The sequence below is a fragment of the Myiozetetes cayanensis genome, unplaced genomic scaffold (assembly GCF_022539395.1).
Source record: "Myiozetetes cayanensis isolate MyiCay16 unplaced genomic scaffold, myiCay2020 scf1, whole genome shotgun sequence".
Lineage (NCBI taxonomy): Eukaryota > Metazoa > Chordata > Aves > Passeriformes > Tyrannidae > Myiozetetes > Myiozetetes cayanensis.
Window position 1 is genome coordinate 12217125 of NW_026086604.1, and position 25467 is coordinate 12242591.

The following is a 25467-nucleotide window of genomic DNA, read 5'->3' on the forward strand; positions in this document are numbered from 1 at the left end:
TATACTATTCAAGACTGTATATGAAACTAAATAGAGATGTCTACATATTCTTGTGGCTGTGGTCAAGAATGTCATATTCCATTGCTTTAGGTGCTCAATCATTTTTTTTTGGTTTTTTTTTTAAAGTGATTAAAGGTAGTTAAAGACTCAGAAAGAAGGAAAGAAATGGAACTGCTGAATGCCCATGTGAGCCCATGAAATGCTTGAAGAAAATGTTTTCTTAATGGGATATATTGATTCTATGATAATTTTTATTAGAATGAGTTTTTAAAACATTATATTTACCACAGGTATCTGTGCCTTAAGTGTGTTATGAGCCTGCGGAGAACAGGATGATAATGCTTGCACTGAGTCAGGTGACAGTCTTCAGAATATAGAAGATCATAAATTCCTGGCTGTCCAAGAAAGAGCAGGAAGTGTGCTGAAATATTCCTGCTATGATGTACCAAGATCTTGAGCAGCTGTCTTGTATTCACTGTGTATCCACAATCAAATATATCAGAAGATTGAAGTGGCTAAACATGGAGCTTGGTGGAACTCCAGTACAAAAAGGGGAGTATAGAGGGGATGGAAGCAGGAACAGGCTACAATGGAATAATTTAGAAGCATTGCCTGAGTTTGTAGGAGTAGCCTCAGGGGCTCCAAAGCCTAAATGCCTTTGAGACTTGCATGGGAAGCACAGCAAGAAGAGCTTCCACTGCTGTGTTAGTATAAAAAGCCTGAGCAAGAATACGTGGAACCACTGCTGAATGGAGGAGGTGATGTAGTGACAGCAGACATGGATAGAATGGAGATGCTCTAAGGTTTATTTGCCATCTTTACCACCAAAATATGCCATTCCTCTGTGCTTAGGGAAAGGGTCCAAAGAGAACTTCCAGTGTTTAACCAGGGATTACTTAAGAGAGTTTGACGAGAAAACTCCATGGGAGCACACAGATCATGTAGTGGTCCAAGGTGCCAAAAATACTGATTAGACGTCTCCGCAGAGCCACTCTATCAAATCAGAAGAGTAATGGAGGTAGTGGAAGGTTCTTAATAACTGGAAATAGGTAAATGTTGCACCCTTCTTCAAAAAGGCCAAAGACAATCTGGGGAACTGTAAACTGATCAGCATCACCTCAGTCCCCATGGAACTTTAAGGAGTGGGCCCTCCTGAAGCACATTTCTGGGCATATGAAGGAGAAGGTGATTGGAAACAATCAGCATAGATCTACCCAAGGGTAAATCATGCCTGACCACCTGATTGTACTTATGATTCTATGACTGGATTTGCGGATGAGGGGAGAGCAGTGGATTGCATTTACCTCAAATTTAGTAAGGTTTTTGACATTGTCTTCAATGACATTCTTAAATCTGAGTTAGGATTTTATGGTCTGTGGGTGATTTGGGTCATAAGAGGATGGTTAAATGAGCTATTCTCTACCCAGAGAACATTTACCTTTTTTTCTAATAGAGTGCCTCAGGTATCTAGATGCTATAAATGTCCTGTTTAACATCTTCACCAGTTACCTCAAGGAGGTGATGAAGTCCACTTTCCTCAGGTTTGCAGATGACACCAAACTGAAGGGAACGGTGAATATGCTGTGGGCAGTGCTACCGTACAGAGGAACCTAGGCAGGCTGGAGGAATGAGCCAAGAGGAACCTCATGAAATTCAGCAAGGACAAATGAAAGTTTCCGTCACCTGGGAATGCTGAGCCCTTGCATCAATACATGCTGGGGCTGACTGGCTTTACTGCAAAGGCTCTGGGTGGTCCTGGCAGAGAGCACACTGCCCATGCATCAGGAGTGTGCCCTGGCAGCAAAGATGGTAACAGCATCTGTACTGTGCTAGAGGGAGCACAGCCAGGAGCTTGTGAGAAGGGATTATGCTCCTGCTCAGCACCTGTTAGACCACATCTAGACACTGTGTCCTTTTGAGCCCCTCCACGAAAGGCATTGAAAAATTGGAGCCAAGTTCTGCTGAGGCCCCAAGGATGGTTAGAAGTCAGAACCATGTGAGGGAGAGCTAAAGGAGCAGCATTCAAGTGGACCTGATAACAGCCTGCCAGGACCTGTGAGGGAGTCTTCAAGAAGACAAAGCCAGGCTTTTCACAGTGGTAGCTGGTGGGAGGACAGGAAACAGCAGGTATAAATTGAAACAAGAAATGTTCAGCCTGGCAATAATGAAAAGAAAAACATGTAAAAAATAATATTGGGCTTGGGTAAAATGGTTTAGGTGTCAAGCACTAACAGGCCGTAAATCGTGAATAGTCAGACACCATTTCCTGTGTTCCTGGCTCCATCCACATAGCACAGAAATCTAAGACACTTTACCCACCACAGTGAATTTCCGTTGGCTACCAATGAGACCTTTGATATATCCCATATTCTTAATTATAACAAGCATATTTTTTTCTGCAAAACACAGCTATAGTATTTCAGTTAGTGAAGGCTCAAAGCCAGTGTCTACATGGCACGGTGCAGGGCTGTATGCACTTACCTGCCAGGTTTCCTCTATGAGATAGCTTTATTTTTTTGGCCTGGCCTATGGGTTAGGCTCCTTGGCAGAAGTTATTAACTGGGACCTAGTGCTGCAGAAATGGGTTGCACAAGCACCTGATCACACTTATACCTGGCTGGCTTTAACATCTGCTGTGCCCCTCTACTGTCCCTCTTCTGCAGTCAGCAAAGAAACTGTGACCCCGAGTCTGCTTGTTTCAACCGGCCTAGCCTTGCCCAGCGTTACATTGCTACATAGTGTGTAAAAGGGTTGGTCTTGTTTATTTTTTTTTCTGTTTAAGAAATGATGAAGCTGGTGTGGTAGGAGAGGATGAGGGCAGTTCCAGCCTTTCCATTGTAGCAACCTGACACAAGATTCTCATTTACTTCCCTCAGCCAGGCAGCCAGAGGTTGTGACAACCACTCCTTCCTGTATGTGGAGCATGCTCCAGGATTACTCATAACTCATGGTCACCTAAAAAACCCTAGAGTTTCAATTTAGACAGATATTCCCTGATTTTGAATGTGTAGGAGAGTACCTGGTCTAATATGAGGCAGAACTTGATCCTGCAGCAAAGTAATTCTCCTCTTTCATCTTCTCCCAGCTGAGTTTCCTCCTAAAGAACAGGAAAATGTCCAGTTCCTGATGGTTGTAGCATTAAGGACACCTCTAAATTTTGTCACCCAATGGTCTCAGTATGGCTAGAAGGTTTCAAAATATGGCCTTCAGTCTGGCAAGCAGGTTTTGGTGGCTTTTTGGGTCAGAAGATGAGATGAAGAGAAAGAGTTGTGCCTACCCACAGGGATGTTATTATGCCACTTCTGCATGACTGCTAAGAACTGATCTGCCATGAGTGTGGCCAGCAGCCCTGGGCTTGAACTTTTAAAAGGCATTACTTTTACTCAAGAAACTTAGCCTTGAATTAGCCGGTAACTCTTTATCATTACCCATTAATGATTCTAAACCAAAAATATTAAGCTTAATGAGTTTATTAGTATAGATCCTAAAAAGTGTAATTCTGCTTAATTTTGGGGAATCAGTTCTCAGAGGCTGAACAGTTCAGTTGAGTTATGGTAAGTGAACGTCTTTGCCCAAATACTCTCATAGCACAGTAGGGGAGCAATGAAAACATTGAATAGTTTTCTGGAGGGCGTGTAGCAACACAGATAATTTACTGCTGGTAGCAACAAGTGGTTTTCTGGAGGAACAAGTGTCAGAAAAACTGGATTACAAGAGTGGTTCTGAGTCACAGAGTCTTCTGGGATCTTCCTGCATTGGTCATTGCTCAGAGGTGAACCTGGAGTCAAACTAACAACCAGCTAAATGGTTTGGAGGATTTTCACGTTGAGGGTGAGGTTGAGGAAGTATGACTATTGTCTGTTTGCCTTTGCAGTAGTAGGAGACTTGGAGCTGATCCTCTGCATTCCTAGCTGCTGGCATGTCCACCTCTTCATATACCCAGAGGAAGACTGTGTGCTGCTGGTGCTCAGAGTGACCTACAGGGTACATTGCTGCATGGTGCCTAGTGTCTAGCATTCTCCTTAGCTTCCAGATATCATTCCTTAATTTTTAGTGTCAAGTGGGAAAGAAAACTTTCATTGCAATGACTGTGGGATTTCTCTTGACATCTGCTGTGAGGAAAGGCGAACCATGATTAAGAACAGGCTCACTTCTGAAGGCAAAGTCATTGCTGTGTCTGAAGAAAAAAGTTCTGTCTATATTCTCGAAGACATGAAACTGTAATCCATTGTGGGCATTCTGATATGCAGGTGTGAACAGCCAGGCACTGACAACAGAGCCTTCATGTTCACTGCTCATCATTTTTGGGGAGTGTCTCTGAAGTGCATGACTTAGTAGCTCATCCACACCTGAATTCTTGGGGCATGAAGCCTGTTCCATAGCTGTGGCCTGTGTTGCAAAGGCATGGGTGATTTTAGCATTAGACATTATATGTCACTGCCTTCTGAGTTAGGCAGTTAATATGTTTCTAGAATCACTCATTAAACCAGCAATGCACAAGGTGTAGCTTATACTACATGTGCCTGTTTACAGCCTACAGGAATTGTTCTCTTTGTTCTAGATTTATTTTTCTATGTTCTTCATAGATTTTGGGAGATTTCAGAGGCTAGGAGTTCTCCACCTATTCTCAGGTTTCCTACAAGCTTTGCAGGCTCGTATGCAGAAGTACCATTAATTCCTCACACCTCAGACCAGAGTGATGGAAGATAGAGTTAGAAGCAGAGATAAGCAAGACCTCTCCTTTGTAAAACCATAGAATGGCTTGGGTTGGAAGTGACCTCAAAGATATAGTTCCAACTCCCATGCCATAGGCAGGAACAGCTTTCATTAGACCAAATTGCTCAGAACTCCATACAACCTGGCCTTGAATACTTCCAGGGATGGGGCATCCACAAGTTCTTTGGCAACCTGATCCAGTGCCTCACCACCTTCACAGTGGTTGTTTCTGATATCTTACAGAATTTCTTCCTGATATCTAATATAAACCTACTCTCCTTCAGTCTAAACTTATTCCCTCTTATCCTGTCACTTCCTGCCCTTGCAAGAAGTCTCTCTCCAAGTTTCTTGTAGGCTCCCTTTTCAGGTACTGGAAGACCACAGTTAGGTCACCCACAACCTTCTCTTTTTCAGCCTGAACAAACCCAATTCTCTCAATCGTTCCTCATTGGAGAGGTGCTCCATCCCTCTGATCATCTTGGTGACCCTCCTCTGGTCTATGTCCCTTCTGTGCTGGGGACCCCAGAGCTGGATGCAGCACTGCAGATGCAACCTCACAGGAGTGGAGTAGAGGGGCAGAATCCTCTCTCTCGCTCTGCTGCCCACGCTGCTTTGGATGCAGCCCAGGACATGATTGGCTTTCTGGGCTGTGAGTGCACCTTGCCTGCTCATGTCCAGCCTCTCGTCCACCACCCCCAAGTCCTGCTCAGCAGAGCTACTCTCAATCTGTTCATCCCCAGCCTGTTTTTATACTGGGGGTTGCCCTGACCCAGGTGCAGCACCTTGCACCTGGTCTTGTTAAACCTCATAAGATTCCCATGAGCCCACTTCTCGAATTTGTCCAGGCCCCTCTGGATGGCATCCTGTCCTTCAGGTCTGTCAACTGCACCACTCAGCTTGGTGTCATCTGCAAATTTGCTGAGGGTGCACTCAATCCTTTTGTCCCTGTGATTAATGAAGCTATTAAATAACACTGGTCCCAAAACGGACCCCTGTGGGACACGCACAACATTTGTCTTTGATGACCATCAGAATTCTAAGCTATCGACCACTAACATCTGGATGTGACAGTCCAACCAATTCTTTATTCATCTAATAGTTCACCCAGCAAATCCATCTCTCTCCAATTTAAACCGAAGGATGTTGTGGGCATCCATGTCAAAGGCTTTGCAGAAGTCCAGATAAATGCATATCAGGCAATATAATTGCACAGCCAAATTAAGGGAGTATTCCAACTTCTGAGTTTGAAGTTGGCCTTGCTTTGCATGGATGATTCAACCAGATTACCTCCAGAGATCTGTTCCACCTCAGATTACTCTATGATTCTAACAAACAAAGAATTTTTTCTAGAGAAGCTGTAAATCTGTTCTCCCAGCTCTGAAGTCACCAGGGAGATTACTGGGACTTCCTGCACAGGTCAGAGATTAGTGAAAATCACACTCTTTCACTTTTTTTCCACTTTGTGGACTTTGCAAATCACATCAGTAATTAATATACCAATGAACCTACTATTTCTGGCATTGGTGAAATTATATTCACCTCTGCAAGCTCTAAATTTACCCCTAAATTACACAAAGAAATGCCCATCCTAAAATGCATGTATAAATGAAATAAAAATCCACAACTGGCTGGATGCCCTCTGCAGACCTTTGCTGACTTTATCATCACTGATGACTAAACAGTAGCTACTCTTGCTTAACCTGATGATGTGAAGGCTGGATTAAGTCCTATCCCTAGTTTACTACTCCTGGTTTGCTCTCCCTACAGCAGATGAATGAGGATGGTTTATTGTATATACAGCAGATGCCAGGCACATTCTCTGGCACTTTTATTTCCTCTTCTTGAGGAATTCACATACAAAGTAGATGGTGACTTGGCACTCAGAGTCGTTCCACTCTCCTGTGCTGAGCATTTCCACACAGTCCTCGCGGCCAGCTGGGTCATGAGGCTCCCCTTGCTTCCAATTACTGTAGTTCTGCAGTGGGCTGTTGTCTGCATACACAAACTGTCCTTCTTTTTCCATGTCATTCAGCCCAATGAAGGCTCGGAAGAGGCCACTGCTAGAGATGTAGTCGGCAATCAGGGCATTGGTTGTCTCGTCTTTAGGCATGGCCAGTGTTCCTCCTCTGTCCCTGCAATGGATCAAGGCTTCTCTGTAATTCTTCTCTTCTTTCACGATATAATAGAATTTCTCGTCTGTCTCCCTGATACCTGCTATTACTTTAAAGGAGAAGAAAAATTACTTAATGGCATGTCAATAGATGATCTGAAGGTGCTTCTATTCCATCATGACAGTGAGATGATTTTTACATTAGAATTAATAAAAAGGAAAGAGGAAGAGTATTCCCAGCCCTGAATTTGTGATGAACAGTAAGGACACGATTGGAGAGCAATGCAACTAATGGGACTGACAAGCACCTTGCACACATTAGGACAAGAACTATTCAGTCCTGTTTGGTGTGTTTCCTGTGACATTAAATTTTTACTTCAGCAGTATCTAGTACTAGCCAAATTAAGGCATGCTAAATGGTCAAATAGCAATGTCTATCTCTGGATCACCCCCACTGTATGTGTTTGAATATAAATGGTGAAAGAGTGCCCAGGGATAGAAACATAGGGGTATAGATAGCTTTTCAGGCCCTTTCCATGTAGAGGAAAATGAATGTAACTGCTAAAAAAAGACATTTTAAATACAGCCTGATATTCAGATCTGCTGTAGATACCACTATGTGGCATTGACTAGTAAGAAAATTGTGGCTGCTCAGCAGCTTTAAAAGGCAGACCTCTCAGTCAGTGTATAACCTAGTGAATTAAGCAGTGACAAGAGGCATGCCTGGACAGCTGGAAGCTGGTAGTCTCTGCTGATGGACTGCTGGAATGGTCCTGAGCAGTGTTTGGCCTGGGACAATTAACACTCTCCCAGACAATTCAGGAGTTGCCCCAGGCCCCACTTAGGGGTTGGTAGAGAGACACTCCTTGAGATTTTGTTGTTCAGTTTTGTAGGATTTATAATACAGCTGACTTCTGTGCTGGATGCCTGCAGTGACAGAGAACAGTCTCAAACGCATTTAATTTACTGATGCAGCCCTAGTCCTGGAAGCAGTGGTGGAACTGTCTCAAAATCTCTGATATTCTAGGAAACTTTCCTTTCAGTGGGGCAGTTTGCACTGTCCACCTGACAGCACTGCCTGCAAATGTGGCTTCTTATAACCCATGTCTTTGAGTGTTGGTCCCCTGTTACAGGAAAATGATGCTTGCACTGAGGGGAGCACTAGGAATACAGTGGTCTGCAGCCTTCCTGGGCAGCAGAAAGATCAAGAGGTTCCTGTTGCTTTTCCTGCCTCCTTGGAGCAGATTGGGTCATCTGTGGATTCTGCCATAGAGAGGCAATGGTAGAAGAATAGCAATGGTAACTGTTATTGGAGCCAAATAAAGCCTCATCAAATACATAAAGATCCTTACCATTCTTTACAAACTTGATGGATGTATTAAGACGAGCAACATTGATATTCAGTTGTCCAACAAATCTGCGGTATCTTCCGCAGTCACACACCGTGCCTGATACAATACAAAGGGTAGACGATTTATCTGTTTAGAAGCATTTGTGTGTGTGCATGGAGAGTCACCTATATCCCACTTCCAAAGCTTCTGAAGACCAAGGCTCCACTTGTGGACAGCCAGTCTCACCTTGACCCACTGGTTGTACTTCTGTTAATCAAAGCACTAAATATTTTGGCTCTGTATAATCCCTTGCTAACTGGCTTAAGAATCCCTGCTTTTAAAAATGCAGATAGAAGAGTTTGCCATCTTCTTTAGACCCATATCAGTGTGAGATTTACACATTCTCTGCCCCCTCATTATTGTTTCCATCTAGCTTCAGAGATGTGGCTTATCATGAGGATCACTACAGCCTTACATCTGAATACCAAAGATCTACCTTTGTATCTGTAATTGGCACAGGTTCCCCAGCCTTCCAACAGAAGCAACAGCACCCATGAAAATGCTGCTTTCTCAGTGAAGGAGTTTTGTGAGTATGCATAGAGGTGGGATTGGTAAAACTTTGGTAGAAGGACTATGTTAGTGAATTGCTACATGCAGCTGTGGTACAGCAGTAAGTCAATACCAACTCAATCAATAGCTTTCAAGAACTGAAATCTCAGTTATATTGTTTTTTTGAGAGTTGGGTTGTTTGGGGTTTTTTTGTAAACTGAAATTTGGCATGGTATATGTTTTGTTTGTTCTTCTGTTATTCTCAAAAGAAAATAAGTTATTAATGGTTTCCCATTATGAATCAAACTGACATTGCATATGAGATCTCTTAAAAATGAACACAAGTGTAAGTTCAAGGTGGGTAACCATTCAAAGTTATTAGGACTCAGAAGAACTTTCTAACTCATCAGACTCAAATTCTCCTCCTGTAGGCAAATGCATTGCATTCATTTGACAACAGATTATGCTCTATCCTATTTTTTCATCCCCATAGTCCTATTAGGAAACTGTTAATAAACTTAATTCCTTTGGTATTAAGAAAATTTCTTCTAGAATCCAGTATAAATGCAAACTGCTGGCCTGTCTCTGTGTTAGTTTTTGTGATGACAAACATCGCCCCTTAATTTGGTTGGCTCTTTATATTTGTTGGTGTATTCATAGGCATCAGCCATGTCCCTACCCTAGTCTTCATTTTGCTCAACAAAGCATTTTCATTCTCTTCCTGTTTATTCTCATATTTTCCCATGGGCCTCAAAACGTCCTGAAACTCCAGATAAATCAACACTTGAAATCAAAAATCCAGCAGACTTGACCATTCTGCAGAGAAGGATGCATAGCATACCTGCTTTTCCTTTTTTTCCAGGAACCCCTGATAAGCCCTTGGCTCCTTTGTCACCTGAATAAAGAGGAAAATATATTCTCAGATCTCAGACAGTGCACATGTCAGGGGAATATATTCGAAAACCTGTTTAATAATATGTTAACAGCGTGCTTCTGATAGGAAGCTCTGATGTACTGTACTGGAAGACATGCCAAGTTAAACAAACCATGATTAATTCTGGTGTATGGAAATGAGAACCCTTTAATAGCTAACTTGCAGATAACGCAGGCATCTTGTGTGCTGCTGGTTCCTGGTACTACTTACTTTAAATATAAACTGCAAAATGATCCTGAGAGGCTGAAAGCACTCCAGAAATCTTGGAGAAGTGAGATCTGTGTTCTCTCACTGGCTGCAGGACAGAGCCCTTCCCTGGGTGCAGTAGCTCTATGATGGGCTGAGGCACCAGACGAGGCTGATGTGAACTAAGCCACTGAATTCATGTGTGCAATGGACTGTGTGTGTGGGCAGCAGTTGGCACCTGCACCTGCACAGAGGGAGGTCAGTAAGGAGCAGCATTTAACTTTGGTTGCAGTTTATGGAAATGTGAATTATTTTCATCCAACTGATTTCCTCTTCTTTTGTAAATCATAAAAATGATTTACAATGCTCTGCTACTATATAAGTGGAGGTGCCTAGCTTTTAAGAAGATCTCAGCTGTAATTTGGATCAGGAGCAGCTGGACTTTATCTGGAATTCATGTCAGCTCTTCTTTTATGAATTAAAGCTTTAGAAGTGAAAAAGTACTGCTTGCTCTGCCTTATTGATGGTCATGTTTTGATGAACTTTTTACTTTATATGGTTGTGATTTTTAAAAGAATTTACATGTTGGCTGTCATTTTAATAAGCATTGCTTGACACTGCATACTTGCAAGATGGAATTTCAGGGTTGCTGACTTAAGAACTAGAATGTTTAATTGTAGATTTAAACAGTGACTTAGTGACCTTTGCTTCTGCAAATAAAGAAGATGAGAAAACTGTAAGGGCAAAATAAATTATACATTCAGATTGAGAAAGCTTAATTTAAAGGCTCAGAGCATTGGTTTATTTTCAGATAAAGAAAGGCAATTTGTGAGATACTTTATTTTTTGTTTCCTTGATGATTGAAGACATCTTAGGAGAAACTCTCTGCGTTTTCAGTTGTCTAGATACTTCTGAAAATCAGTTCCTCAGAAAAAATTCTTTTCTTCTCTGATGCTAAGGCTGGCTAGAGGCCATCAAAGGTTTATTAAAAACTCTGGTTTGAGAAGCTCCCTGAAGAGATTGTTCCACCTACTCACCATCATACCTGAGTTGATGCACTGGTTAGAGACCACAGAGTTCCACTGGGGGTGATGGAGTCCCTGATCAGCTTTCAAAGCAGGTCTCCTTGTGGCAGAATTGATATTCCCTCTTAAGTAGCTCTTTAGAAATACCAGAAAGAAATGCCCAAGCTTCTTCTTAAGATAAATAGAGCATAATTTCATGAAATTATTGTCCAGGCAGACTTGGAGTCTGCCTTGATTTGCAAGCTGTTGTCATCCCTGCTTATGTGAGTGTCTTCTTAAAACTCCTAAATCCCTTCCTTACCAAGCTGTCCTGTGCTCACATGACCCAGAACAGTGCAGGTCACCAGGTGTGGCATCCTGAACAGCAGCAGAACATTAACTTAGGTCTTCAGTGTCCAAATCAGAGGCACAAATTTGTCTTTCTCTTTTAGGACATTCAGAGGATTTACCTCACAAGGCCTGGATTTCTTCTTTCCTCTTTTACTGTAGAATCACAGAATAATTTGGGCTGGAGAGGACCTTTAGAGATCATCTAGTCCAATCCTCTTGCAATGAGCAGAGACACCTTCTAGATCCATCAAAGAAAATTTTTTTTTTAACTCATAAACCAAATTATTTTATCCAAGTAGGTCAGATAATAGTGCATGTGGGAAATAAAACAGGAATATCTCAGTTAGCTGTCATCACCAATTTTTATGCATAACTTTATTTGGAGAGCATTGGTCACAGCCATTATCTGATATTACTCCATCTCTGGAACTCTCACAAAACACATATTTATCTTGAGGGAAAAAACCAAGAAAACTCCCAGACCAGAGCTTACCCTTGCCACCAATAGGGCCAATTTTCCCAAGCATTCCCTGGTCACCAGCATCCCCCACTGGTCCTTTGTTTCCTAAGAGAAGAAATGAAAAGGAAATTAATATGAATGGTTTCTTTAATTTCTTTTCCAAGGCACTGTTTAGGCATCTACTGCTGCTCTTTTTCCTGAGTGTGGCCAGCCTGCATGTGTGGCAAAGTCAGAATGAGTGCAGCCCTGAGGACGTTTGGAGGAGTACAGCACAGATCTCTGCTGCTGTAGGATACAACAGGAGGACATTGCAAGGCACCTTAGTAGAACTGCCTGTTCAAATGCCCAGAAATACCAGGTTTTCTTACAGAAAATACAAACCAAAACTGCTAGTGAATATTCAAATATTGATTTTACTTCACAGTCAAAAGAGGCTGCCAGCAGCTTTATTTGTTTTCATTTTTCTCTACCCCAGACAAAAGTCTTTCCTTCTTTCTTGAGGTAAAGGCCTTGCAGCTTTGCTGGGAATCCTTCTCAAAGCTGGATTTCCAGTAGGGAGCTAGTTTTGCTGTATGTGCTTTCTCTGTCTTCAGAGCACCAAAATAAAGATTTTTTAAAATCTTTATTAAAGTACTTTTTAATTGATTAGTAGTTCAAATTCTAAAATAGCTGTCTAATGATGACAGACCAGTCTAAGGAATCTCAGTTTGCACACTGAATTTAACATCAGTAAGATGCTTTGTTAATGGTTGTTTAGCTGATTCCCTCGCATCTTACCTGATGTTCATTTTAAGGTAAGAATCAAAATCATAAGAATGCATTTAAAAATGGGAAAAGTTTTTTATTGTATCAGTAATAGCAGGGTGATTTAAAAGGTTCTGTAAAGGTAAAAACTTTCCTGATTAATCTTATACCACTATCAAGGAAGAAAGACCATGCATATGCATTATCATCGAACTCTAAAGATAAATTAAGCTTTTGAGTATGCAAACAAGGCTGACACTATCACGTTTGGTGCCTCCTAATGCCCTCCACAGGTCACACTGTGGATATGGGATATGTTTAATTGAGTTGAGTCCTGAAACATCTGTGACTCTTTGTTCTCAGCTCAGATGCTCTTTGATCAAAGGAACTTCTGTTTTCAGTGTTTGGCTTTGTTTGCTCTTCTGCAAAATACAGACAACTGAGACCCAATTTTATTGGGCATCCTGATGTATTACTAGGAAATAACTTTCAAAAATCATTTCCAGCTAAAGGATTGTTTGATTAAGGATCAGTAATCTTTCCAATTATGCATATGATCTGGGTCTTCTGACTCACACTCATGACAGCCATATATGGTATCGGTAGGAATTGCACCAAGCTCTCTTAGTATTGTTAGGTTCTCTGATTAATGTTTGACAGGATTGTGAAATCCACTGGTGCAACAGGAATGAAAAGCATTAAACATCACTGATCATATGCACCAGTACAGTTGTGTATAATGATATTCATATACCAGTAATAGCCAACAAAATGTTATAAATACCTTTTGGTCCTTTTGGTCCAACCTTTCCTTGTTTGCCTACTTCTCCTCTGTCTCCTTTTTCACCTTCATCCCCTTCCAAAAAAACAGAAAATAAAACAACATGATACATTTCTCTCAGTGCAATAAATACAACGATACACAGTCAGAAAGTAAAGTTCACAGGGCTTTTTCCTACTCATTTCTTTCTATTTCACATTGAAGGCACAGTAGCCATGGGATAAATTTCCAGAGAAGAGATGATGAATCTGACCATCATTAAGAAAAACTATTAACTTTCCCTTTCAAAGAGGCTGTCACAACATGAGAATTCTACAACACCAATTTCTACTCCTACGCTTTAAACCTTATTAGCCATAAAACAGATAAATAAGCCAATCTTTCTCTGTTGGGAAACTTGTGAACACCCAGACAAATTGCCAGGGGAGGCAGTAGGTGTTTATTAATTGTTCCTAGTGATTGTCTTCCTAGTGACTCTGTGTTCAAGGTATGTAGTTGCTTTCAGAATGGGAGGAATGTAAATATGTTGAAATATTTCTTAACATAGACCTTGGCACTTAATATGGCAGAATTCTTGCCTTCCGTTTTTGACAGATGGCATTTGTATGTTGATATAACAAACTAGTTTTGCAGTTACTCTGATGCTTTATTTTGAAGAAGTCACACACAGGGCATCTGCAAGAGGCAAAATCATTGCATTTATTACAGTAGTGCAGAGATTTCTCCAAGTGAGATCAAGACCCTATTACACAGATTCTTGTGTAGTACTGTACAAACACTTTTACTGTTGTGACAGAGAGTCTCTCACTGTGCAGCTTACAGTCCAAAGGTGCAAGGCAGCAATTAGTCAGAAAGAAATGTTATCTCCTTCCATAGGTATCATACAATGTTTCTTTGCATTATGCAGGAAATTTGAGGCACAACTAAAGTCGATTTTCTTATTTTTTTTTACTTCTTAGTTTTGAGTCAAATCCCAAGAAGAGATTTGCTCTCTCTCTTTTCCTGCCCACCTTCCCCCAGCAGATGCAGGCGGAGGACACAACTCACCTGCACCAAATGGCAACACTGAATACAGGCAGCCTTCCAAGGCCTCTCCCCCTGTTCCCTGCCCTTGTTGGCAGTAAGCCTTGCCATGCAGTGGGAAGCAGTGCCACAGTGTCTTGGCTCAGCCAGGATCTCACGTGTTACTGGCAGCCGGTTGTGTCTGTGCCTGCAGCCCATAAGGGAAGGAGAGGCTGCAGTTCAGTGTATGGAGAGCCAGGGGAGGAAAGTCTGCCTGGGTGTCAGCAAATGAGAAGTGAGGACAGTACAGCAGTATGTGACAAGACCAATAACCTGTCTCACTGAGGATGGTGCCTCCAAGCGCTGGCAGGAGGTGTTCAGGGAACTGGATGTACTGAGGGTGACTGTGACCCAGGCTGCCATTTCCAGACTCTCACGAGCAGTGGTTTAAAGGCTCACCTGAGCCAAGCACTGCATCCAGACCTCTCATGAACTACTGATTCTTCCCTCCAACGAGTAGCCTTGTGCCATTTAAATCCATGAATACTTTTGACCCTTATAATAAATATCCTGTGGCAAAGAACTCAGTGATTTTTTTATGTGCTGGGAAGAAAGTACCTTTCCATGATTGCATTAAGATTGATCATTACATTGGTCTCTTTTTTTTTTTTTTTTTTTCTGAGAAATACTGCCCACTCATTCCTGATTTACCTTCTACTTCTGTAGTCACAAGGTCACATGCCATGGCCTATTCTGGGGAGTGATACCAGATGAGAAGTGCTGCATATTACTTGCAGCATATAAAACGTAGTTTTAGGCATTTGGCACCTTTCCATGCCAGTTATGTGGACTGAGCTGAGTCTGTCCTTTGATGCAAAAAAAACCCTTCAGTGTTGGGGCTCTTTTGTGGAGGGCAGACTCACCCTGATGGTCAGGATGCCTTTTGGGGTAGAAGGTCAGTGGTCTAAGCTGAGGAAGATAAAGGGCTGAACTTCATCTGTGTTGGAGGGAGGAAGCACTTGCTAGAGGGGAGACAAGGAGGAAACATGATGTGTATGTGTGGGCTGGCTCACTCAGGCACTTTGTTTTTAACAACAGCTGCCACAGGACAAAGTAGGAAGAGAAAAGCTGTAAGCAGTCAGCAATAGACATTGTAAACATATCTATTTTCACTGGCTCTTAAAAATATTGTAAAACTCAGTATATACTATTTCCAAAAGCCAAACTCTTTAAATATACAGCTGAAGCTGTGGGTCTGAGCCTGAAGCTGATGGAAGGATCAGCCTGCTTGTACTGGGTTCCAGCACTGCTGAGAAGGACTTGGGGTGCTGATGAACGAGAGGCTGGACATGACCTGGCAATGTGCACTTGCAGCCCAGAAAACCAACTGTGTCCTGGGGTGCATCTGTGGCAGCGTGACCAGCAGGGTGAGAGAGGTGATTCTGCCCCTCTACTTTGCTGTGGTGAGACCCCACCTTGAGTAGTGCACACAGTTCTGGGGTCCCCAGCACAGGAGGGACAGGACCTGTTGGAGTGAGTCCAGAGGAGGGCCACCAAGATGGGATGAAGGAAATGTTGAGAGAATTTGATTTGTACAGCTGGAAAACGAGAAGGCTCTGGGTGACTCAATTGCTGCCTGCCAACACCTGAAGGGAGACTACAACAAAGATGGAGGAGACTATTTACAAGAGCATGTAGTGACAGGACAAGGGGAAATTAATTTAAACTGAAGGAGAGTATGTTTAGAATAGATATGAGGAGGAAATTCTGTACTGTGAGTGTGGTGAGGCACTGGATCAGGTTGCCCAGAGAAGCTGTAGATGCCCCATCCCTGGCAGTGTTCAAGGCCAGGTTGGAGCTCAGAGCAACCTGGCCTAGTAAAAGGTGTCCTTGCCTACAGCAGGGTAATTAGAACTAGATCATCTTAAAGGTCCCTTCTAACCCAAGCCATTCTATGATTCTACTGATCATCAAACAGCAGAGCTAGAGAATGTGCAGCTTAATTTTGCTATTGACCTCAGTGGACAAGATGTTGTCCTTTCCAAACCCACCTGTGAAACCCTTGAGAAAAGTGTAAAAGTCACTTCTCAGTAGCTCAGAAATTCAGAAAAGGTTCCCAGAGCTGACAAAGGGCTTGTGAAATGAAATTCTGAGAGGAAGTTAAGAGCCAATATGGTCATGAAACCCGTACAGGGGGAAAATTGTGTGATAATAGAAAGGAAGCAGGGCATGATTCAAAGGCTGGGAAAGCTGAGTGAATCTTGACTATAAATACAATTTGTGATATTTAACAAATGGACTGTGTTCTCTGACAAGAGAATTGTGGGAGGCTTTTCATGTCCAACCTTTCCCTGTGCAACTAGTTGCTTTGTGTAAGATAGGCTGTAATTCTGGCTCTGGTATAGAAGCTTTGTTTCTTTGGAGCTTCTTTGGCCTGTGAGAAGCAAACCAAATTCCTGCTGACCTTTCAGACTAGGGTTTGTCACCCTGGCAGTCCTCATCATCTCTCAGGCTGGCTAGTTACATTCCCTGGGGCCTGCAGGCTGCTCTGTGGGGTTAAAGACTCCAGAGGGACTCTTGTTTGCTGGAGAAAGAAGACCTCTCTGCCAGATACCTTTTCCTTTTTTTTTTTTTCTTTTTAAAGAACCCTTGCTTAGACAGTTAATCTTACATATAGAGCCAAAAAAAGAAAGTCAGTATAAAAGTGGAGAGGCTGTGATTGCTTTCCAAAAACGTTTTATTCCTATCTCAGTTTCAACATATCAAGCCACTGAAAGCTACAATGACTTTTTCTGAAAGACATTGGAGTAAGCTTTTCACACATGGGACTGCTGCAGATGAAGGTTGTCCTGTATGGACCATCAGATTGAGAGCCAACAGGTGAAAGGAATGGAAAGTGTTGGAAAGCTTATTCTGGAGATTTTGAGAGGTTATGGATGGCCTCAACTTTTATTGTTTTATACCTTGTATAGTCCAGATTTTTGCTTAAACCATCCAAAAGCTGAAGGGAGATGGAAGAAATATCTATCACCTTGGCATATCAGCCTACCACATTCTGTCTTAGTTTCCTTATCTAGAAAAAGGGGAAGAAAAATAATTTGTCTGTAAAGAAGAGTAATCCTCCTTTTCTCCCCATGTCATCTGAGAATAGCTAGGCCATCGCAAAACAAGGGTAGACACAAACCAGTATTAGTTAGTGGTACCCTCTCAATGTTAATTTAAGACTGGATTAAGCCCAGTGCTTGCTAATATGGTGTTAAAATGTGTTGTGTCCTCCTTTAGCTGCTGTGTGCAGTGATCTCAATTTTGGCACGAAACGTGAATTCTTGTGTCGTGCTTCCCTCTTGTGGTCTCGCTATGATTTGCAACCAAGTAGGAGGTTTTGTGAGAGGTTGGCTGACTGCTTTGGGCAGGGGTTGAGTTGCCTTCGTTTCTAATTTATAATAACTATCCCTCCCTTTCCTCTGAGGCTTCATGTGGACATGCGATTTTTTTTTTTTTTTATTATCTAGAAAAATAATCTGTCCTGCTAGTACTTTTAAAAGTGTGGTTGCAGGGATGTCAGATAATGCACTGCACTGGCATTTGAAGCATGAGTAAAGAAGCACTTGAAATCAGTAACTGAAGTAAAACCATTTCTCAACCTTGTTAGTATTCACTCAAGTTGATTTGTTTCTTCTGTTACAGATTTAAAATACCAGGTTACTAAAATGAATACCTGAAGCAGTAAATTACTTGACTCTTCCAGACTGGGACTGTGCAAGGCAAAAGAAAAACAGAAGCCATAAATAGAAAGTGACTTTTGCAGCCATTAGAAAATTTTAGTTATAATTGAGAGGGAACAACAGACCTTCTTTCTCCTATAAATAAGCTCTTGGAAATGCTAAAGGTCTAATTATCAGCAGGATTTTCAGGCAATTGAAAGGAGCTCTGTCTTTTTAGGACTTTCACTAAAGAACACAATGTTGAGAGGTTACATTTGGTAAGAATTTAAGTAGTAAGATTTTACTGACCTTCAAGTGGCTTAGATTTCCCTGCTGAATCTTTTGTAGGCAATTTACCGGGTTTGTATTCATGAACTGAGGATGTTTTCTGCTTCATATATATTGTTCTCATATATCTAGTGAGTCTACAAATCTTGTGATCAAGGGCTGATCCTGGTTTTTGGAGAACCAGGTTACAGAGCCCCCGTTTATCAATAGAGGCAGCCCTGCATCATTGTGAGAGCACATCTGCAGGCTGCCTAAGGGCCAGTGCCAGGGGGAGACTCCTATCTGGGCTTACACTTGTGTATATCTCTCAGCACATAGGCTGTTCTCTTGGAGCTCTGCTCAGACTCTCTGGGCCCATGCAGGGACACTTTGACAGGTGTGCTGGCAAGCCATGGCCTCAGGTCAGCTCCAGTTCCTGTCTCCTGAGCAAAAACACTCCAGAAATGTTAATGCTCTCTCATCCTCTTTTTTGCAGGTATATCTTCCTCCACACTCCAGGGCGTGCCTATCCTTCCAAATGAAACAGCACTAACTCTGGGCTACAGCACAGTTACCTTCCTACATCAGATACTCTGAAATGAAAAAAAACCCCATTACCAGCCAAAAAGTCCTTGAGAAGCCCTGCACCATGACTAATCTGCTTGAGGGGGGAAGAATTGTTAATCTCGATTAGTATACCACATGGGTGATTTGCACAGCTTGCCTTGGATGCATTTAGCATTCCTGGGCATAGCCAATGTCCCATCACAAAGGTTTTGTATGGAATTTGTTACGTGGTTTTACCCTCTGATCACATGTGACACAATTCTGCTGAGCAACATGTTTCATGCTCTTAGTGCCACCAGAGGTGACAGAGGGACAGACCTTCCCCATCTCCAGAGAGAGAGTGTAAAGAGTACAGGTGATTTCTGCCTGTCCTGGGTGTTACACTAAAGGGATAAGGATATGAGCATAATTCTGAAGCCCTGAGAACCCTGCAGGAGCAACTGAATGACTTGCCCTCCTGGAAGAACCTTGCAGATAGCTCAGGATTAGTTCTGCAGCCTTGGGCACTGACTGACCCTAAGCAGGGAGAACCTTTGCAGCACTTGCGCCTGCACAATAACTCCTGAGAGTTTGTCACCAGAGGGAGTCACAGACTTTAAGAAATAAGCAAACACATCCCAGTTTGTATTTCCAATGTATGAGCGTGTCACAGTTACATCAACAGAAAGACTCAAGATCTCCTCTGATTTCACTTTCAGTGTCTGTTAGATCCTTAGCAAATTTCCCATAGCAGTGTCCATTCTTGCATTCACACTATACATGGCTAGTGAGGAAAGGATTTCTTGAGATCATCTGCCTATCTGACATGATGTCCTCTTCCCTCTCCCTCCTCCTTGCTTCAGCTCCCAGCACTGTCCTGCACACCGCCCTCCCCTCTGCCTGATGTTGAGCACTCTTTTGACCCTGTGTTGAAGGAATTTAACTCCCTTAACAGAAGAGTATCGGTAAGGCAAATACACATTTTTAGTAAGTGAGCTGAATCAGCCCAGTAAAAAGTATGGTGAGTAAATAGCTGAGCCAGCACATGGTCAGAGTGTAAGAAGAAGATGATATTTGGCCTTTCTTTTTTGTAGAAAGCCTGAAGGTTGAGTGCAGCTGTAGTGGGAAACTGCACCCATGGTCACTTTCCCAGCTGTCCTGCAGGTACATACAGGGCTCCCACATATTCCTCCATTCTTAGACATGCAGTTTTTTTCATCCAGATCCAAACTAGACAACATTTCCCTTATGAAATAGAATCTTCAAGAAAAAACTAAATTCTCTGCTTGCTTTTCTACTTGTAAACATCCATTGTCTTCAGTAGGGGTACCCTCCACTGCTATTGCATTGCATGAGTTGTACCCAAGCCTCCAGTAGGCTCAGTGAACCTCTTCTGACTTGTATTATTTGAAACTGGGGGTTTTGTGCATGAATGGAACATATATTATTTCTTTAATAACACAGAAATAAATTATCCTTGATTCTCATTTTACCTGATCTACTTGATTTCATTTTCTCAGTCTGTTTCCCTGCCATTCTGGCATGGTCTCAGAGACCCATGAATTATTTTGGCTTCAGGGAGGAATAAGAGTGCCATTGGTAAGAAATACCCACTATCTTTTGAATTTATGTGTTTAAACCCACACATACATGCTTTGTAGCTCAGGCTGATAAAAATTAGAAATTTAATGTACACTAAAATGAGGAATTTTGATAGCCATGAAAAATAGAATTATGTGTTGAAATTAAAGGGCTTTTCAGATCAAATTTGAGGCACTAAGAGGGAAGTTTAGCTATAGTCTTGAACAGCTTATAGGATGTGGTAAAGCATTTTATATTTTTGGAAGGAAATGTGCATAACAGCATATCTGGTTTCTGAGAGAGATTTTCCAGGAGTAAAATTGCATAAGTGCAATTAAAGCTGAGAGATGGACAGCTATACTGGAGACCACAGTAAATGCTATTTTAAGGCACCAGTCAATGTCAAAGAGTTTATAAGCATCATTTGTCAGAAATAATGATAAGGAAACATCTAAATTGCTATGGGAAACTCCCAGTACTCTTCAAATTTCATCTCATTCCAATTTCTCAACCTGGATCTGGTTCAAGACTTCAAAGCTCCTGTGTCAAAGGACATGAGCTGGGACCTGGGGCAGATAGCAAGATCTAGAGCCAACCTTCTGAAGCACTGAGCTCCCAGGAATCCATGTTAAATCAGCTTTCACAGAGCCAGCCCCCACCCCAGTCATCTCCCTCTGCTCACTTTTTAATGGGAGTTTAGGAGTCAAAGCTTTGGATTCTCTGCTTATTTTTACCCTCATGTTCTTGCTTATTGATTTCCTCAGAACAGGTCAAATCCCATCTCATCTACGTCAGCCCACTTAAAATTTCCTTTGCAGGTTGGACAAAACTGAGCTTCCAGTCTATAGGCAAGAGCAAGCTGGAAGAAAGGACAGAGCTGGGACACCCCTTGAAGGTAGAGCTCAGGGGAGCAGAGCCTGGTGTTCCTGATGCTGCCAGGGCATGCACCAACAACTTGTGCCTTTGCTCTCACTGTGTTAGCTGCTACCTCCCCACAGTCCCACATCCTTTCTCAGCAGCAGGAACAGCCAGTCTGCTTCCAGGCTTGGAAGGGTAGAAAGCAAGCAATAGGGCCCTGACTAGTTTTGCAAGGCCAAGCACCTGGCTGCCCTGGAAACTTCATTGTTTTGCTTGTGCTTGATCTGGTTCTCTTTGGACACAAGAAGTGGATGAAGTACAGAACTTGGCCTTTATTGCCCCAGTTACTCAGCTGTGGATCAACATTACCTAGTGTAAGTTTTCAGCCCAGTTCCTGTGCCACAACAACCCAGCCAGGACCAAGTTGTTCCTAACATCTGAGATCAAACACCAAAAATCACTAGTTAGAAACACTGAAAATCTGTACTTTTTTTGGTTTGTTTTGTTCCTTGAGTATTTCAATAAGAATCCTAGAAAAGGCCTCACACTGCCACGTAAGCCAGATTGATGTGTACCTCAAAAGCTTTCTCAGGAAGGCAGCACTAGACAGCCATTGCAGTGGGGCTATTTTCATTGAAAATAATCCCCTCTTTTTGAGAAGAGATCTGAATGTTACCTAGAAAAGAAAACTGGAAGAAGATTGCCAGCCTTTGCCTTTCTCTTATTTTTTTTTTAATATTCCTTTTTTCTGGAGTGCCTATTTAGCAAATTTCTTTGCATAATTCTTTGCAAACAGACTTCAATTTTCATTTGCTTGCACCAACGATGGAAAACAGCAGATGGATGGTGGGGACTGCAGTCGCCTGGTGATCATCGCGTGAACCACCAGAGGTCAGGCTGAAACTCCTGATGGTTTGTCATGCTGAGCAGTTTAACTCGGACCCACTTCTGTCCTTGCCACACAAAGTACAAAGGCTGACAGGACATTTACTACATTCCTTTTGTTGCTGTGAGACTGCAGTCTTCGAGAGTATTTTCTAGCTCTTAGTGTTATACACACAGTTAAACACAGTGGGTTTGCCTCACGCTTTTGGGGAGCTGATGGGAGTGTCATAAGTGGTTTGAAGACTTTCCTGATAATTAGCCTGGAATTACCCTTTTTTTTTTTTTTTTTTCATCCCATCACTCATGTCCTGCTTCTCTTGTGACATCTCAGGTATGATCATACCAAATAGTATTTTTTTGAAGGGGAAGAATATGGCTTGCACGAAGTAACTTGTCCAAGTTACATGTGGCTAACATGTCGACAAAGTGGCCTATTTTCACAGCACTAATGACCCTTCTTAAACATGTGCTTTTCAGTGTGAGCATATGGAGAGGTTGGGAGTTTGCTCCTGTAGCAACTGTGAATGCCTAGATGATGAAGTGAGAAATGCAGCCCCCAACAGTGCAAGCAATAAAGGGTTATAAATTCTGAGCCTCTTTGAACAAGCTCACTTGTCCCTCAGCTTTCTACTCTCCTCTGGGCTATGTGGTGGAAATGGCAGTATTGCTGTTGCAAAGAACCAGGGACCATCCCACTTGTAGCACACAGACTGGATCTAGCCTACAGGAAAATTTGTACCTTGCACTGGGATAGTTGAGGTGGAACAGTGTAGGAAGTCTTAACAGCTATTGAATACCTTTTAGTTCCTTTGACTTCTGGTTGCCTTGGACCATTAGACACTTCCATGTTGTCATGGAAGGAGGAAGTTGCCACGACAGGAATCTGGCCTGTGGTGGTAGGAAAGCTGGCCAATATACCAAGTGACCTCAGCACCTCTGTCTAGTGGGAGCACCACCATGTTTTAATATCGCAGGGATGCTGAGCAGAGGGAGGTGAGGGGCTGAAACTTGTGCCAGGTGGGTCAAAACCCATTTTTGTGAGAACAATGGACAAAGGCACACAACAGATGTAGCACAGGAAATAAAACCTACAGCAGCACAAGTCAGAAGCTTGTCCACTATTGAGGTTAGAGTTTAAGCAGCAAAATGCTGCCTGTGGCTGTGGTCGTAAGCTTGGATCATGTGCTCAGAGTTCATAGACATAAGATGGATAGAGGAAAACTGGCAGCAGGACAGACTTTTCTTCTGCCATATTAGGTCAGCATGTTTCATACGACTACAAGGGGTGCCTGAGGAGTAATAGGATAGTTCATACAGTCAGCCTGCTTGGTCTTTAGTTGCCCAGATGACTGGTAGTTAAAACAACTAGTGCTATTGAGAGCTGCTTGTAACTGTCCTGGATGAGTTCAGCTCTGGTAGGAACTGAAATTATAAAGTTACATCACACAGTCTGCAAATGGATGACCTGCAGTGGATGAGAGCCAGTAATTTGGAGGTGATTAATTTGATAGTCCTTCTACCAGTCATGGATCTTGGGCATAGTAATCTAAAGTAGTAGTGTGGGCTATGTCAATACGTTGGTTGTCTCATCTTGTGACTTGATGTCAGCCAGGAGGCAGTAGGAGTGCTAATGGCTAAATTCTGACTTTCTCAGTACCAAACTTGCAAAGAACCATGATACCTAACCTTCAGATGCTCCCCATACAAGCTAGACCACAGAAACCAGCTGGAGTCCCATCCACTCTGTGTTGTCATGAGACCACCTCATTAGCCTTGTGACCTGTTAAACACAATCCTGTCAAACTTTGTTCTCCAGTCTGCCGTTATTTAGATACTAACTAAACCAACTCCCACTAGCTCCCTTGGGGATCATTAAATCTCTCTGCATTTATGCTGTGGCAGCAAAAGTTTAAGCTTGGATTGTAATCATAAAGAAATTAACTTAATGATTAAAAATAGTCCTTTAAGCAACATGCATTTGAATAATCCATCATAAAAACAAATGAGTCTATAACAGTGCTCTTGACTTGATAATCTTTCTTCTGCTTTAAATTTACATCAGTTGCACTTTTTTCCTCTCAATCTGTAGCCCATAGAAAAATACAATGAATTACTAAAAAGAAAGCAATGGCTTGAACTACAGTAGCCATGGTGTGGAATATGTATTTTAGATCTGTTACTACAAGATAGATTTGTATGTCATGGACCTTATTTTTTTGCTAAGATACCCTCCAGGCAATTCCAGCAACATTAACTGTGTTACAGAAAGGGTAAGTTAATGCAGAAAATTTGGTTTCTCATATTTGCAAAGTGTTTTGAAGATAAAATACCTGTATATACCAGGGCTGATCCAGTTCTTATTGAAATCTGTAGCTAAGGTCCTGTTTAATTCAACAAGAGCCATTGGATCAGTCTGATGAGTGCAGGAGAGATATGTTTGCAAGTAAACATTTAGAAATAAAGATAGTTCTGTCATTTTAAATACTGCATACCTCTCCCTATCTGTAAGTGCAAAGCAGACGATTAGCAGTTCACAATAGGCGCCCACTTTTAGATGAATTCCTCAGTTTGTAGCTGTACTGGTTGTGTGATGAACACAAAAAGTTAAGAGAAGATTTATGCGACTGGAGAAAGATGCAAAAAGACACCTCTAACTTATATGAAAATATGTGACACTGTTCCTGAAACTGAAGAAAAGCAAATTTAAATATCCTTTCTTCATCATTTTCGCCCATTACAATTCTACTTTCCTAGATGTCTGTACAGTCCACAATAATTCACATCTTTCATGCCCAGCCCATGCCACAAGCCCTCCATGTCTCTATTTTTAAAAAATCAGCCTTTAGCAGTACTGGTCTCAGCATTAGCAACCTGATAATTCCTCACCTTTTGGTCCAGGTAAAATTGTGTGTGTTGAGCAGACATCTGTTGTAGGTCGATTGTCAACATCAAAACCAAAAATCTGAACTTGGAAGATAAAAAGCACTACAAGGGTCCCGTATTTTCTTAGCTGTTGCTCTTTCTTGCTGCTCATCCTTGCAGCTTCTCAGGAAATGCCTTTCGTTGTTACTGTCTTAAGAAATGCAGCTGACTCAAAAATAAATGCTTCACTAACTGGAGCAGTGGAAAGATTGGGAGCTACATGCAAGAACAGCTCAATAAAGTGAAGAAAAGAGTTTGACGATGTTGTAGTTATTTCAGTCCTGTACGTTATCCAGGATATTTATTTAACACTGACAGCTGTTTATTCCAATTTATCTCTTATCTGTGAGACATGTAGCTGCATTTGCTGTGGAAAATTTCTTCAACACATGGGAATATCTCTTTTGTAATTTTTTTCCTTTCAGCACTGACTCTTCATGCCCAGCTTTTCACTTACTCAAGAGACAAAAGAGTTTGGTATTGTATCCAAGTGTGTACTAATTAGTTATAGGATACTTTTGTCTGGTTGCGTGCTG

General features: G+C 42.0%; 1 protein-coding gene across 1 annotated transcript; it reads right to left on the reverse strand.

Annotated features, from left to right (window-relative positions):
• Positions 1-3454: 3454 nt before the first annotated feature.
• Positions 3455-25343, reverse strand: COLEC10 (collectin subfamily member 10). Its single transcript, XM_050305877.1, has 6 exons — positions 24896-25343; positions 13170-13241; positions 11675-11746; positions 9548-9601; positions 8179-8274; positions 3455-6936 (listed from the first exon to the last, which is right to left on the reverse strand). Exons 1-6 carry the CDS (start codon positions 25041-25043, stop codon positions 6545-6547), a joined length of 834 nt encoding a protein of 277 aa, XP_050161834.1. The 5' UTR covers positions 25044-25343; the 3' UTR covers positions 3455-6544.
• Between the last annotated feature and the right edge of the window lie 124 nt (positions 25344-25467).

Bases quoted from the DNA above. Each gene is read 5' to 3' on its own strand.
- COLEC10 (XM_050305877.1), bottom strand. From the start codon at position 25,043: ATGAGCAGCAAGAAAGAGCAACAGCTAAGAAAATACGGGACCCTTGTA. The intron at 13,242-24,895 runs GTGAGGAATTAT...TTTTTTTGGAAG, and splicing joins AATTTTACCTGGACCAAAAG to GGGATGAAGGTGAAAAAGGA. The intron at 11,747-13,169 runs GTATTTATAACA...TTCTTCTCTTAG, and splicing joins TGGACCAAAAGGACCAAAAG to GAAACAAAGGACCAGTGGGG.